The sequence below is a fragment of the Oncorhynchus masou genome, chromosome 23 (genome assembly GCF_036934945.1).
Source record: "Oncorhynchus masou masou isolate Uvic2021 chromosome 23, UVic_Omas_1.1, whole genome shotgun sequence".
In the NCBI taxonomy this organism is placed as follows: domain Eukaryota; kingdom Metazoa; phylum Chordata; class Actinopteri; order Salmoniformes; family Salmonidae; genus Oncorhynchus; species Oncorhynchus masou.
The window spans coordinates 48,685,729-48,701,528 of NC_088234.1; the positions used below are offsets into that span (position 1 = coordinate 48,685,729).

Genomic DNA, 15,800 nt, shown 5'->3' on the forward strand with positions numbered 1-15,800 from the left:
ATCAAATCAAATTTTATTTGTCACATACACATGGTTAGCAGATGTTAATGCGAGTGTAGCGAAATGCTTGTGCTTCTAGTTCTGACAATGCAGTAATAACCAACAAGTAATCTAACTAACAATTCCAAAACTACTGTCTTATGCACACAAGTGTAAGGGGATAAAGAATATGTACATAAAGATATATGAATGAGTGATGGTACAGAGCAGCATAGGCAAGATACAGTAGATGGTATTGAGTACAGTATATACATATGAGATGAGTATGTAAACAAAGTGGCATAGTTAAAGTGGCTAGTGATACATGTATTACATAAAGATGCAGTAGATGATATAGAGTAGAGTATATACGCATACATATGAGATGAATAATGTAGGGTATGTAAACATTATATTAGGTAGTATTGTTTAAAGTGGCTAGTGATATATTTTACATAATTTCCCATCAATTCCCATTATTAAAGTGGCTGGAGTTGAGTCAGTGTGTTGGCAGCAGCCACTCAATGTTAGTGGTGGCTGTTTAACAATCTGATGGCCTTGAGATAGAAGCTGTTTTTCAGTCTCTCGGTCCCAGCTTTGATGCACCTGTACTGACCTCGCCTTCTGGGTGATCCGCATACAAAGACACATTGGCTTTACTCAAAGTCAGTGGCATGTCGTTAGTAAAAACTGAAAACACATGGAAACCATAGCTGTGTTTGAATACCCATACTAACATACTGTATGCTACATACTTAATGAGTATATACTAAATACTATAAGTACATTTTAGTATACTGTAAATGAACGGTATCCTTTCAGTTGAGCGTACTAGAGCTTCAACTGTCTATCTTAAATCGATGCTGTTGCTATGCAACCTCTTGTTGGCTTGTTCAATAACAAATTACGAGCTAGACATTTTGCGACTTCGGGTGTGTTCTTAAATTAAATCTGGAATGCCAGAGTGCGCTCTGGGCGTTCGTAAATTCAAAGCTTTGTCAGATTGTCTGTTTGTAAATTCAGAGCGTTTCGCTATCTGAGCGCACACTGGACGTTCTGGCCGAGGAGTAGGGTTGATCCGAGCATTCTGGCCTCACAACGGCAGTCAAGCACCCACGCTAACTGGCTAACGTTGGCTAGCTTGCCAGCTACTTCCAGACACAAATGAGAGAACACCTCACTTTGACTATTTTAATCGCCCAAGCAAGAGCTGGTTAGGCAGCTTTCGTGTTATCCAGAGCGTAGATGACTGTAACTGTGCTGCTGGCAATATTTTTTTTGCTGACGTTTACTGACACCGGCCATATTCAATATGTGTTGTGAGTTGGTAAATGAATCAGTTATTCTGCGCTCTGGTATGTCCATTGAGAACGCACAATCACTATACCGCTTAGCTAAGCTACGAATGACAGGAATAATCAAGTCAATAAACATTGGGTAGTTAGATAGCATATAGTTAATATACTGACACGTTTGGTGTATTATGAGCCAACTAAAGTTAGGTAGCTAGCTAACAAACCGGAACATATTGCTGTAATGATAAGCAATGTGGTTCGTTAGGATAGTGTAGCTAACACATTTCGGGCAACATAACGTGTAAGGTAAGCCAAAAGAGCTTGAGAATGAGATATATTTGATATTAATGTTCCACTTTGTGGAGGTGAGGCCAAGTGTAAGATCAGACCTGTTTTGATAGATGTGTGGAAGATGAGATTGGACTCGGATCCCTCGGGATGGGGGAAGCATCTATTAGAAGTTAGTAGGGCTCTTTTTTATTTCCTCAGAAGTACGGAGTTAGGTAGGAGGATTTAGAAATATGGAACTAATATTGTAAACCGTGATTGACCACACACTCCACCATAGTAGGTGGCGGCATGCACCTTTCACGTTTGTTTGCGAACCGCCATTGTATAGAAGAAGAAGGTCCACAGTACAGTAGATGGCGGTAATGCACCATAATGTTGGATGCCGATAAACCACACCGAAGACGAAGAAGGCCGCCTCTATTCTTGTCTGAGCGCAAACATACTGTCTTTCCGTCTGTGGGAGTCACAACAAACACAATTTACAGTAGGGTAATAGTAACATTCACAAACAGATGTCATCTGTCTGGATTCCGGAGTCAACTCAAGAACATCAACATCGCAGTGCCCTTTCTGGTATCGCGTGATGGTCAAGCACTACGCTTGTTCCGTTTACCTGACGTCCATCTGACAGAGCGACGCTCGGCTCGTAGCTTTCTCAGTACTGATGGTGAATTGCTACTGCTGTGGTAACGGGCGGAGGAGCAGAAGCAGTAGTAGAGGAGCGGTAGTTTGGAATTCAGCTTTTACACGTATTAATCTTACTCGTATCAACGAAGCTCCCTAAAAACACACAGAAGGGAAGGGAAAATTTAAGAAAGATGGCGGCCGCGGCCTCGCCGGGCTCCTGCTCGTCCACCTCCTCAGATTGGATTGTACTGAGAGACGGTTGCCGTCGTTGCGACGAGGAGGGCCTGCGAAGCCTTTCCTACCACCCGGCCCTTAACGCTATCCTGGCGGTTACTAGCCGGGGGAGTATCAAAGTAATCGACGGCACATCAGGGGCTATTCTTCAAGCCTCGGCCTTACACGGTAAGTCAGGGTACAGGGGCTAAGTAACTGTTTTATCAAATGTTAGGTAGTTGGCTAATGTTTGACGTTGAATTATTTTGACAATCACATCAGTTAACCTGGGGTTGGTTAGCTAGCCGTGGTTAGCAAATTAAATAACGTTAGAACGTGAATTCTGACGTTTAGCTAAAGTACGGATTCACGGAACAATTTGTTAGATCCGATTCCTAACAACAACTTGCATAACCAAGTAGCTAGCTAACGTTAGCTACCTTACTTTCTTCCTACATTAGACTAGTTACATCAAAGATACTGGCAGTGGCAAACTAGCTCCTAGCTGTGGTTAACTACAGTAGATAGCTACATGTCTTGACTCTTTCTGTCAAGACAGTTAACTAACGTTACTTAACTAATTAACAATCTAACTGGCTAACTGAATTTACGTGTTAACGATGTATTATGAAAACAGCTCATCAGCTAGCTGGCTAAGCTAGCGAACCCGCTAACAGTATCTCACGTTTCAGGTCAACATTCAATCAATCGTTATTAATAATCCGCATATTGTAGTGCGATTTAACTAATTAACGTTATTGCGTTAGCCAAGTAACTTCCGTACTGTATATCCATCACAACATTACGCCATGTTTGGGTAACATGTAGTTAGCTAGCTAGCAAACTAGATAATCAGTGGTAGCTTGCTAACTAATTGTGATGACACGAGTAACTAGTAGCTAATAACGTTAGTCAAGTAGATAAGCTGTCAAGTTCAAAGATGATCACCCAGCCGTGAGCATGTGGTGTTGCAGTAAATGTACTTAACAAGCGTGTTAGCAATAACTAGTTTGTTGCAGAACGTTTATCTAGCTAGCTCTCGTTGGTTATGACGTGATGTTGCTATTCGTACTAGTACTAGGCAAAACGAGAAAGTATGCAATGCCTGTTGGCAATCTAGCTAACTAATAGTGTTGTAGCTCACAGCTGTACAATTTTGGAAGGAAATGGCAGACGATAGAGAACCTAAATCCACGCTGATTTAATTTTGACAGTTTGTTTGACGATGTCAAACAATGAACATTATTGGCGTTTGTTCCATAACGTGACTCGCCATCTGTAGCTAAATTGAATTCAATGAGCAAAAACACCTGGGTTTATTTTGATGCCTTTCGTCTATCGTTAGCTACAAACTGAATCAATTTGCTGAATTGAAGCTCTTCTCCGTTTCATGACTTTGTGTTCACTTCAATGTGTAATGTGCTGTAAAATCACTTCACTCAATGACTTCCCTCTTAGCATATGCACAAGCTATTTATTTATGAATCTATTTTAACATTGCAGTTGGGACATCGCCAAGTTCTGAGTGGATGTGTTTATCTCCTCTTATGTGTTTGGGTATGCAGTGTGCTGCACTGACTGTTTACAATGTGTGTGTGATATGCATTAATGTAAAGTTTCCATCCTGGATGGACCAAGTTACATTTTATTCTCTGACTCTTTTACTGGAGGTTAAAAAAGGACACATGCTAGCATGTGGAGCGGCAGGTAGCCCAGTGGTTAGAGCTTGGGGCCAGAAACTGAAATGTTGCTGATTGAATCCCTGAGTTAAAAATCTGTAGTTCTGCCCCTGAACAAAGCAGTTAACCCACTGTTCCTAGGCAGTCATTGTAAATAAGAATTTGTTCTTACCTGACTTGCCTAGTTAAATAAATATATATATATATATATATATTTACATTTAACCTTTATGTAACCGGCTGTCAATGACATGTACCTGAGTCTACTTGTTAGTTGAGCCAAATAGCAGTACAAAGAATAACATATTTGCGACTATTAGACTGTTGGTGGACTGGTATGTTTTTAGTCTTATCGACCAGTTGACTAAATGGGGTCAGCCCTAATTTTCATTGAGGGTAATTGGTATATGATGATGAATTCCATTATGAAAGTTAGATTAAGTTAACTTTAACAGCCCACTTTTCATCTAGGTGGCCCTAAAAGTCATATCGTCATCCAGTATAGTTACTACAGTGCATTTAGCATGTAGCCTATATTTTGGCATGTTATGCGCCACTGGCATTGACAAATCTTCAGACTTGTCCATTGCTATCAGAACTAAAGAGCGGTCTGTTTTTTTCATCTTATGAATAGACTACAGGCTATTGGTCCCAGAGATGACAGACAGCAGTAGCATTTATTATCAAAGAAAATGACAGCAGTGTACATGTGACAAATTTGTATTCTCTAGAAAGGCATTATATTTTTATTCCTTGTACTGCTATTTGGTCTTTGACAGCCGGTTCTCTTTCGAGGCCAACTATGCAGCATCTGTTAACACACTGTGTTGTTGACAGTAAATAATGTGACTGACAACACAGCAGTTCAGAGATATTCTACAAGTGAATTTGAGTTGTAGGCAACATGCAGTTTTCCAATTTGATAATGTTTGTCCTGTGGACTGCTCCTTGGCAGAGGACAGAATTGGATGACGACCAAAGATATAGCATCTCTAGCAAACTAGACGGCTCAAAAGTGCGACCATTTTGCTCACATGCTTGCCTAATATTCTTCTGTGCTACCTGGGAACAACAAAGCGTGTAGAAAAAAAATTCGTCCAGATGATAATTGTTGCAATGATTACTTCACTGTACCACAGCCTCTGAGTGCCATGGAGAAAACACTGAGCACAGATTCATAACCGTCATACTTGCACCATTGCTACAAAGAAAATGGCTTGTTAGCTCAAATATTTTTCATTGTGCTCCTAAATTTCTTTGTGCACTCTTACATTTTTCAAGTTACGCACACGTGCTCCTTAAAAAAAAAAAAAAAAAAAAAAAAAGTTGGCGTACAGCCCTGGCTGAAAATGGATCTCTTGACTTTGGGTCATATGGTTTGGATGAATACTACATTAGTGCAAGACAAGCTGTCGGTTTTGACTAGCAGAAGTTAATTTGTAGCAGGTTAGGAGAGTTTACACAGTTTAGGATAATTAACGTGGCAGGTTAGAATTAGGTTAATTAAGGTTAGGAGAAGTTTTAGGGTTAGCTAAAATTGTCTAGATGTGACTCAACCAGGCCTGCCCTGAGGACAGTCTTGTTTTCCACTAATGCGATTCTGAGCAAGACAAGTGGTCATCTGCCATAATTGACAGATTAAATTTTTTTTATTTAACCTTTATTTAACCAGGTAGGATAGTTGAGAACAAGTTCTCATTTGCAACTGCGACCTGGCCAAGATAAAGCATAGCAATTCGACACATACAACAACAGAGTTACACATGGAATAAAGAAAACATAGTCAATAATACAGTAGAACAAAAGAAAACAAAAAGTCTATATACAGTGAGTGCAAATGAGGTAAGATAAGGGAGGTAAGGCAATAAATAGGCCATGGTGCGAAGTAATTACAATATAGCAATTAAACACTGGAATGGTAGATGTGCAGAAGATGAATGTGCAAGTAGAGATACTGAGATGCAAAGGAGCAAGATAAATAAATAAATACAGTATGGGGATGAGGTAGGTAGATTGGCTGTTTACAGATGGGCTATGTGCAGTGATCTGTGAGCTGCTCTGACAGCTGGTGCTTAAAGCTAGTGAGGGAGATATGAGTCTCCAGCTTCAGAGATTTTGCAGTTCGTTCCAGTCATTGGCAGCAGAGAACTGGAAGGAAAGACGACCAAAGGAGGAATTGTCTTTGGGGGTGAGATATACCTGCTGGAGCGCGTGCTACGAGTGGGTGACCAGTGAGCTGAGATAAGGTGGGGCTTTACCTAGCAGAGCCTTGTTGATAACCTGTAGCCAGTGGATTTGGCGACGAGTATGAAGCAAGGGCCAACCAACGAGAGAGTACAGGTCGCAATGGTGGGTAGTGTATGGGGCTTTGGTGACAAAACGGATGGCACTGTGATAGACTGCATCCAGTTTGTTGAGTTCTGTTTGAGGCTTTTTTATAGATGACATCACCAAAGTCGAGGATCCGTAGGATAGGCAGTTTTACGAGGGTATGTTTGGCAGCATGAGTGAAGGATGCTTTGTTGCGATATAGGAAGCCAATTCTAGATTTAATTTGGGATTGGAGATGCTTAATGTGAGTCTTGAAGGAGAGTTTCCAGTCTAACCAGACACCTAGATATTTGTAGTTGTCGACGTATTCTAAGTCAGAGCTGTCCAGAGTAGTGATGCTGGACGGGCGAGCAGTTGCGGGAAGTGATCAGTTGAATATCATGCATTTAGTTTGACTTGCTTTTAAGATCAGTTGGAGGCCACGGAAGGAGAGTTGTACGGCATTGAAGCTCATCTGGAGGTTAGGTAACACAGTGTCCGAAGAGGGGCCAGAAGTATCCAGAATGGTGTCGTCTGCCTAGGGGTGTACCAGAGAATCACCAGCAGCATGAGCAACATCATTGATGTATACAGAGAAGAGAGTCGTGATGTAGTTGAACCAGGTTGAATTATCCTGCCTAACACTATCATTTTACATTACAGCATGAAATGAAGTGGTAATAACACAGTTAAAGGCTATAGGGGTGTCTGAGGAAAATGTTTTCATTGTAACTAACATAACAGTTTTAATAGTAAGTTATCCAATAGGGCAATACATTCATTTTTGAGGAGACTGTGTAATTGAAATATAAACAACACAAGTTCTGTAAATTGTGTAGGCTTCACATTTTTTTATTCCCGAACTGCAACAACACCTCGTAAGCCTTGATTGTTTCTTGATGCTGCATTATGCCAAACAATGATGCATATCCATTTGTTTTCAGTCAGGATGCCCATGAGATTATTGTGACTGTAACTAGCAACTTGCAGTTTACCTCATCAATATTTCAAAAACTAAATTCAAAGATTTAGGCTATTTTAGTATCTGATTTACATGATCAGACAGCAAAAGTCCAGTCAATGCTATGTCTTAGTGGCTAAACAACTCTAACACCCTGATGTTTGTGTTCCTAGCTAAACCTGGAGGCCGTGTTAGGTGTCAGTATTTCCCTGCGGTAGACAAGGTCCTCTTCGTGGACGACTATGCAGTGGGCTGCAGAAAGGACTTGAACGGCATCTTGCTGCTGGACACAGCCCTGCAGGCCCCCGTGGCCAAACCAGAGGACATGGTCCAGCTCGAGCTGCCTGTCACAGAGGTAAGAGAGCTTGCTTGTCAGCCACCGACACATGACACAAAACACACTTAAACATGGAAGTGTGCTCATAGCACTCCCTAAATTTGGCTTTTAAACCCATTGACATAGAATCGCTGACATTAATATGTTTGCATGGTATTACAGTACAACACACAATGAACAACAATTATTGATGTTCAAAAACAGTTACTGCTACTTTAGGTGATTGTGATCTTACCTTTGTTTTTAATATCTATTTTTTTTACTGTTGTGAGTGCAAATCAGGACACAAGTATCAATCGTTTGAATATGTCCCCCTACTGCAAGCATTGTCTACCTTGCTCTAAAATCGCACAAACCTGACGACAGACATATTTAGTAATGCAGAAAAACTGGTTCACTGTGAGAGCGCACAAGCTAACTGTGGAGAATCCACCACTCCTGTTCATTTGTTTTAATGAGTGTGACAATTCTTGGCCTGTGCAAGTTCTTCAGACTTTCATGTAAATCATGCATCTCGTTAGATTTGCAGAAACATTTGAGTGCGACTATAAAGTTCGGACTCAGTCATTATGTCCCCAAAATAATTAATGACCGTGTACATCTTTTTTTTCATTGTCTATCTCTGGCTGTCGTATCTGTAGGACCTGGTTACATAACATTTCTAAATTGAGCTGTTTGAACACATCGTTTCCCCCTCTGGTTATTCAATATAGCCTACAGACAGGTACAATTGGACCCATTGTGGTATCCCAACCGTTTCTTGAAAAGGCATGCGCAAAGAGACCGCAATTTAAAATTTTATTGAAAGCCTTGTTGTTTCTATTGCTGAGTTGCCAATACATTGTAATTGTAGAATTTATTAATGTAGTCTACTATTAGGGATGTGAACGGCAGGTGAAATGTTGTCCCGAAGACAAACTTACGTTAACGTTGTGAATTATGTGCATTTGCAACTCTCAACTCTCCCGAGTTTCATGAGCTGAAATAAAATATTCATGAAATTTTCCATACGCACAAAAAAGCTAATTTCTCTCAAATTTTGTGCACAAATTTGTTTACATTCCTGATAGTGAGCAGTTCTCCTTTGCCGAGATAATCCAGCCACCTGACAGGTGTGACATATCAAGAAGCTGATTAAACAGCACGCTCATCACACAGGTGCACCTTGTGTTGGGTGCAATAAAAGGCTACTCTAAAATGTGCAGTTGTCACACAACAGAATGTCAGATGTTGAGGGAGTATGCAATTGGTATGCTGACTGCAGTAATGTCCACCAGAGCTGTTGCCAGAGAATTAAATGTTCAATTCTCTACCATAAGCCGCTTTCAATGTCGTTTTAGAGAATTTGGCAGTACGTCTGACCGGCCTCACAACTGCAGACCACATGTAACCACACCAGCCCATAAATGGACTGGTGATTTTAAAGTAGAGAGATGTGTTCCAACCACGAGCTTCAGTGTTGGAATAATAGACATGTCTCGTTTATTTTGTTCTTTTTTGCCAGCTGCTATACTTTGCCATTTACAATAGGTTAAACCCCCCCTAGACAGAAACATTATTTTGATGAAGGCAAATAGCCTATTCATTATTCTAGGGGCCTACTTTGTTTCATGTTTAACAAAAGCCTGCCCATGAAGTTTAATCTTACACTCTAATGCTGTTAACTGTATGTCTAAACTCCCATTATACAGGTAATAACACCCTGTGGAAATGGGAGTAAACAGTGAAGTGTTATTTGGACTCATTTCAGTAGCTGTGAGGCTCAAATAGCACTTGCAGCCTTTCATTTAAGGGGGGAAAAATTAACAAGTAATCCTACGTAAAGTAACAAGGCTATAACATTAGTAAGAACCGATATGCATCTTTCTAATTATTTGCCACGGATATGAGGCGCTCATCAGTGCAGATTAAAGAAATGTTTGCAGTTGATACGGAGCCATCGTCAATGGTTTACTTGAGTTGTGAGGTCATTTCTTAAAGATTCAATTTTGTTTAAACGTTCACACCCATGAATTTGACCAGGCACTGGAAATGGTTTCCCTTTACATTTACATTTAAGTCATTTAGCAGACGCTCTTATCCAGAGCGACTTACAAATTGGTGAATTCACCTTCTGACATCCAGTGGAACAGCCACTTTACAATAGTGCATCTAAATCATTAAGGGGGGGTGGTGAGAAGGATTACTTATCCTATCCTAGGTATTCCTTGAAGAGGTGGGGTTTCAGGTGTCTCCGGAAGGTGGTGATTGACTCCGCTGTCCTGGCGTCGTGAGGGAGTTTGTTCCACCATTGGGGGGCCAGAGCAGCGAACAGTTTTGACTGGGCTGAGCGGGAACTGTACTTCCTCAATGGTAGGGAGGCGAGCAGGCCAGAGGTGGATGAACGCAGTGCCCTTGCTTGGGTGTAGGGCCTGATCAGAGCCTGGAGGTACTGCGGTGCCGTTCCCCTCACAGCTCCGTAGGCAAGCACCATGGTCTTGTAGCGGATGCGAGCTTCAACTGGAAGCCAGTGGAGAGAGCGGAGGAGCGGGGTGACGTGAGAGAACTTGGGAAGGTTGAACACCAGACGGGCTGCGGCGTTCTGGATGAGTTGTAGGGGTTTAATGGCACAGGCAGGGAGCCCAGCCAACAGCGAGTTGCAGTAATCCAGACGGGAGATGACAAGTGCCTGGATTAGGACCTGCGCCGCTTCCTGTGTGAGGCAGGGTCGTACTCTGCGGATGTTGTAGAGCATGAACCTACAGGAACGGGCCACCGCCATGATGTTGGTTGAGAACGACAGGGTGTTGTCCAGGATCACGCCAAGGTTCTTAGCGCTCTGGGAGGAGGACACAATGGAGTTGTCAACCGTGATGGCGAGATCATGGAACGGGCAGTCCTTCCCCGGGAGGAAGAGCAGCTCCGTCTTGCCGAGGTTCAGCTTGAGGTGGTGATCCGTCATCCACACTGATATGTCTGCCAGACATGCAGAGATGCGATTCGCCACCTGGTCATCAGAAGGGGGAAAGGAGAAGATTAATTGTGTGTCGTCTGCATAGCAATGATAGGAGAGACCATGTGAGGTTATGACAGAGCCAAGTGACTTGGTGTATAGCGAGAATAGGAGAGGGCCTAGAACAGAGCCCTGGGGGACACCAGTGGTGAGAGCGCGTGGCGAGGAGACAGATTCTCGCCACGCCACCTGGTAGGAGCGACCTGTCAGGTAGGACGCAATCCAAGCGTGGGCCGCGCCGGAGATGCCCAACTCGGAGAGGGTGGAGAGGAGGATCTGATGGTTCACAGTATCGAAGGCAGCCGATAGGTCTAGAAGGATGAGAGCAGAGGAGAGAGAGTTAGCTTTACCTGATAAACACTGATCGACATTCTTTAATTAATTAATTATTTAATCAGTTTCTTGTCGTACCAGCCCATCAAAATTCACAGCGAGGTTAGCCAGATTGTTGTAACCCTTGACTGTTGCAAACACGTTGGTTTCAAAGCAAGGTTTACTTTACTTTGACCTTTGTCTGTTTTATATGTGCCCCATGTCTAAATCATTACAGGCTGCGCACAGACAGCAGGCCTATGTACTCAGACATATCCCCTCGTCATTCCTCTGAGAGACTGAAGATGTTTTAATCATCACACCACAGGCGCTTTGTAGATCTGAGCACACACTGCCTGTTTCCCAGGATTAGTTGCACCTCACAGCCAAGACCATGTTTTGTTCCTCATTGAAATGCCCTGAAGGTGTCCCAATATTGATATTGGCTGCATCCCAGTGCATGTGCCCCAATGTTTTGCTGGAGGGGCAAGAGTTGCCTTATGTTATAATATTTAGTAAAATTGTTTTATTCTTAGACACCCCTTTCCCGCCCCGTTGCACAGCTAATTTGCATTTGTTGACCCACCTGCTGAGTGGAGTATCTATTTTTTTCCTTCCCAGTCCTTGCATTTGTAGCTCAGTCTATGAATTTGACTGTGGTTACATGGCATGGTCAGACTGGTTGAAACGATAACCCCTGTGGGCTGCTGCCCTCTGTGGGTATGGCTTTGTGTACTTTGTGCTGCCAGTATTATTGATCTGCCCAGGCTGTTCCTCCTCCTGCAGCAGTCTGTTACTGTTAACTCCCACCTGCCTGCCTGCTTTGTCCTCTCTGATCTGCCCATCTCTCCAAGGCTCTGTCTAATGAGTATTGACCCCATCTCCTTGTCAGCTAGCAGTGGATAATGCTGCATTAGAAGTTATTCAGGAAAATCAATCGTATTACTAGCAAGCCCAGTGAGTTTTAAAGGACAATGAGAACAATGTTTTTTAATGTAACATTTGTGAATGGTTTATGTAATTTGAGATCTGAATGGTGACTCATAGACTCTAATGAGTCAACAACTTCAACAACAATTGGCATACGACCTTGTGTAAAAAGGTCTTGGTTCCACCCTTGTACTATGGCGTGAGTGTGGATCTCTGTGTGTGTGTTCCCTGCAGGCTCAGCAGATGCTCTCTGCCTGCCTGGAGAAGGTAGATGTGTCAAACACAGAGGGCTACGATATCTTCATCGCTCAACTCAAAGAAGGACTGAAGAATACCTCACACGAGACTGCAGCCAATCACAAAGTGGCCAAGGTGAGTCACACTCAGCGCTCTGGGAGGAGGCGAACCGTGTCACCACTTGCCTACTAACCCATATTCATGTTGTGCTGTTATGGTGTTTTCTGCTGTTATGTCTTTCCACTGCAGATTGTCAGAATTGTCACAGATAATAGTGTTAGACAAATGCACCAAGCAGGTGTAGCGGTTCACTTCAGTTGTCTAACATAACACATCTCTGTTTGTACTGTGACACCGCAAGTCGTCAATCACCTGTTAGAGAGCATGCCAGAGGTTGAACAAGTTTGTTCATTGACTGTGCAGCAGTGGAAACATTAGGAAATTTGCTTTTGATTATTCAAAACTTGCCAGCTCTTATTAGTAGGGCTGACAGTCAGTTACTGTTATTATGCTCGTAGCAGTCAGACTTACTCGAAAATGCATTAAGTTTAATGTATAGTGTGCGTAGCTCGTTGACACATTCTAATCAGTGCTATGCTAGGGACCTGATAGAGCTGTGTCTGCTGCTGGGCCAGAGCTGTCATCTCCTGTGGCTGAGGTGTTGCTCAGATATAACAGCTCTCACGCCAGGGAATGCCAGTTCTTCAGCAGTGTGTAGCAAAGTCAAAGGAGACTAAAGAGGATGCTATTTTAATTAAAAGGTACTGAGGGATTGAAATGGGAATGCTAATTTGAGGTATTTAGTCTTTGCCTATATGGTGTCTAGGGCCGTGACGGTCATGACATTTTGGGTGACGGTTATTGGCCAAATGAGTGGTCACAGCAATTTGGTTACCTTTGTTTAAAAACAATTTAAACTCATTTTGTCCTCTCATCTGCTCCTGACTGCATATGCTGCCATAGAAATGTCATGAATAGAACGGGCGTCCCCGTTCAAGTCAATGATCGTATAATGGGTGGACTGGCGGCCATTGCGAGTAACTTTTGGAGCAAAATCAGGAAGTTTACCTAGAGCTCTAAATTGATATGTTTAGTTGGCAGCACTCCCACTTTTTTAAAAAATAAGAGGGGGAAAAAGAAACATACAAAATAAGATAGGAGAACCACATGAAATGTAATTGATTGAGATACAGCCTATATTGGGTTGATAGGAATTCTAGCTACTTTTTGTTGTGCCCGACAAACACATTTGTTACGCTGTAAATGCATTAGTTTATTATAAATGCTAAAATGTTGATACAATTACCTGTCAATTACCAATGAAATGAGTCATTTGTGGAATATTAGGTTTGTACATTGAGTAAAAGCACTATTTTGGTGAATTACACTGAATTTAAAAATAAATAAATCATAATAATCAGGATTGTGATGACAACATGTGTTCATTGCTATGATCATTGATCTCCTGAAGAAGATATCCCTTTTCTTTTCGGTTTGTGCCCCCAAATGTTTGGATATACTGGTAAAGTTACCAGGTTGTTAGTTAGTTAGCCAAGGAGGTAACATGATTGAACAAAGTGTAAACGAATGGTTAATGATGCGCGAGTAGTTTTAGAATGGCCAATGAGATGGTTTAGGGATGTAAAAGCGGCAATCCGATATTGGATCAAAATGTTGCGCCGGTAATATGGGTCAGAACTTTAAAAGCAAGCCGTAAACGCTGTAACGGTTGTGCAACCATGACCCTAACAAATCTGCACTTAGTTGTTTCTGAGTGCCCTAGAGAAACAAGCATCTGGGATATTTAGTTCATAGTCACACAGTGCTCCCAAAATAAAACTAGTAGCACAGCCAAATATTTTCTTGCATATGTGACCAACTTGGTCGCACTTTAGTGCACTGAGAGTTCCCATCAATATGTTTTGTGATTTGTTCATTCAACTGACATTACAAAAAATAAATCCCATTGCACGAGCCACATAGGTTATCATTTGAATGAAAAGGATGGATTACCCTGAAAATGATTGATTCACAATACCAGGCAGCCATTGCGAGTTTACCAGTCAAATTGCCGGTGTTAGAGGTTCCTAGCCTTTTTTTAATTCATTCTATTTTTATGTGACTCAACTGCACGGGTTTTAAATGTTCATGACGTTTTATTTTATTTTCATTACTGTTTATCGTTAACTGTCAATGACAAGTTCTACGATGATTGTGCCAGCCCTAATCGTGTAATTTGGTAGCCTTCTGCTTTCCTGATATCGTGTTGCTCTGTGGATGGATAAGTGCGGTGATTCTTCGATCGGCTTATAATTTCCCCACACACTCCCAAACCAGTTTCCTTTATGTTCAGCGCAGGTCTAACAAAGAGGAAAGACTGTGGTTGTGTGACATTGCCTTTGTCTCTTTGATTATGCGTACATGCACTCTCTTTCAGTGCCGGTGAGATCCTGAGACCTGACTGCAGTCTGCGACAAAGCGCAGAAACTGCAGACCTCATCGGCATATTTAATAGCCAGAGCAGGGGGACGAGCACCGCTTCTGTCCCAATGCCCATTCTCCACTCTGTGTAATTGAACCTGGGCTAAAACAAATCAGAATGTCAATCTTAAAATCACCCCCACCTCCCTCGATGCATGGAGTTTGGCCAGAAAGCTATCGGTGTGTAATGTGAAAGCCAAGGCACTGGGAATTCCCTATTTACTCACCCCTTTACTTCCTCCTCCAGAATTGGATGTGTATCTCCTGGTATGTGCTGGGCTGCCAAGGGCTGAGGACGCTGCCTTACCACTGCCTCGGTGGGCCTCCCTGCCAGTGTGCTTCTGCAGCAAACCATCATCCATTACACTGACTCCAATTGGAGTCCAATCTGCTAGTCACTGGTGGATGGTGAGGCTGGTCCAAGTTCAACATTAGCCTTTGACTCCCCACGTGTGACACACTCGATGTCTAATATATATGCGTCCTGCCTGCCATAAAACGCCCACAAGAAAAGGATATTTGTTCTTATACATTTTTTTAATATACATCTTAGTTTATAAATCCACTTCTGTCTCACCATTGTCCTCTGCCTTACCCTCGTATATTGTTGTGTTCCTGCCATGCAGCACAACACCCGCCCTTTGGCTATGCGCCAAAGATTTTAAACACACCTCTATGTAGAGAGATGAAGCTCTCACTCACATAGGACTGGGTGACCTACTAGTTCAGTCTTATTTAACAGGGATGTGTGTATCTTTGTAAGATAATCTTGTTCTATAACCAGTGAGTTACTCCAGACTAGGGCAAATGTTCCATTTCAAGAATAAATAACTTTTCTCCTGGGTAACCTGGTATTTCCCGCCCAAACAGGAAGTGTCGTTCTAAAGCATATAAAACCATCGGACAGAATCGTGTGCCATTCTAAGGTGTATTATGCATCAAATCTAATTTTCTTTTTATTGCATTTATCTTCTTTTTTTAACCTAAAAATGTTATGGTAATTCTAAAGCAATAGTCATCGATAATCTTGCAAGTTTTTGTTTTATGATAGTTAAATAAATCAACACCTGACAAAGTAGAATGTAGGACAAATACACTTAGGCTAGCATACATCGGGCGGCAGGGTAGCTAGTGGTTAGAGAGTTGGACTAGTAAT

At 42.1% G+C, this 15,800-nt stretch overlaps 1 protein-coding gene across 19 annotated transcripts in view; it reads left to right on the plus strand.

The window, feature by feature from the left end:
* Nucleotides 1–1,952: 1,952 nt before the first annotated feature.
* birc6 (baculoviral IAP repeat containing 6) overlaps nt 1,953–15,800 on the plus strand; it is a 156,129-nt gene continuing 142,281 nt past the window's right edge. For all 19 annotated transcript variants that reach the window (XM_064932346.1, XM_064932354.1, XM_064932347.1 and 16 more), the window contains exons 1-3: nt 1,953–2,594; nt 7,529–7,710; nt 12,161–12,298. In XM_064932346.1, coding sequence (XP_064788418.1) covers nt 2,384–2,594; nt 7,529–7,710; nt 12,161–12,298 — 531 coding nt within the window. In that variant the 5' untranslated portion in view covers nt 1,953–2,383. The remainder of the gene's footprint in view (nt 2,595–7,528; nt 7,711–12,160; nt 12,299–15,800) is intronic.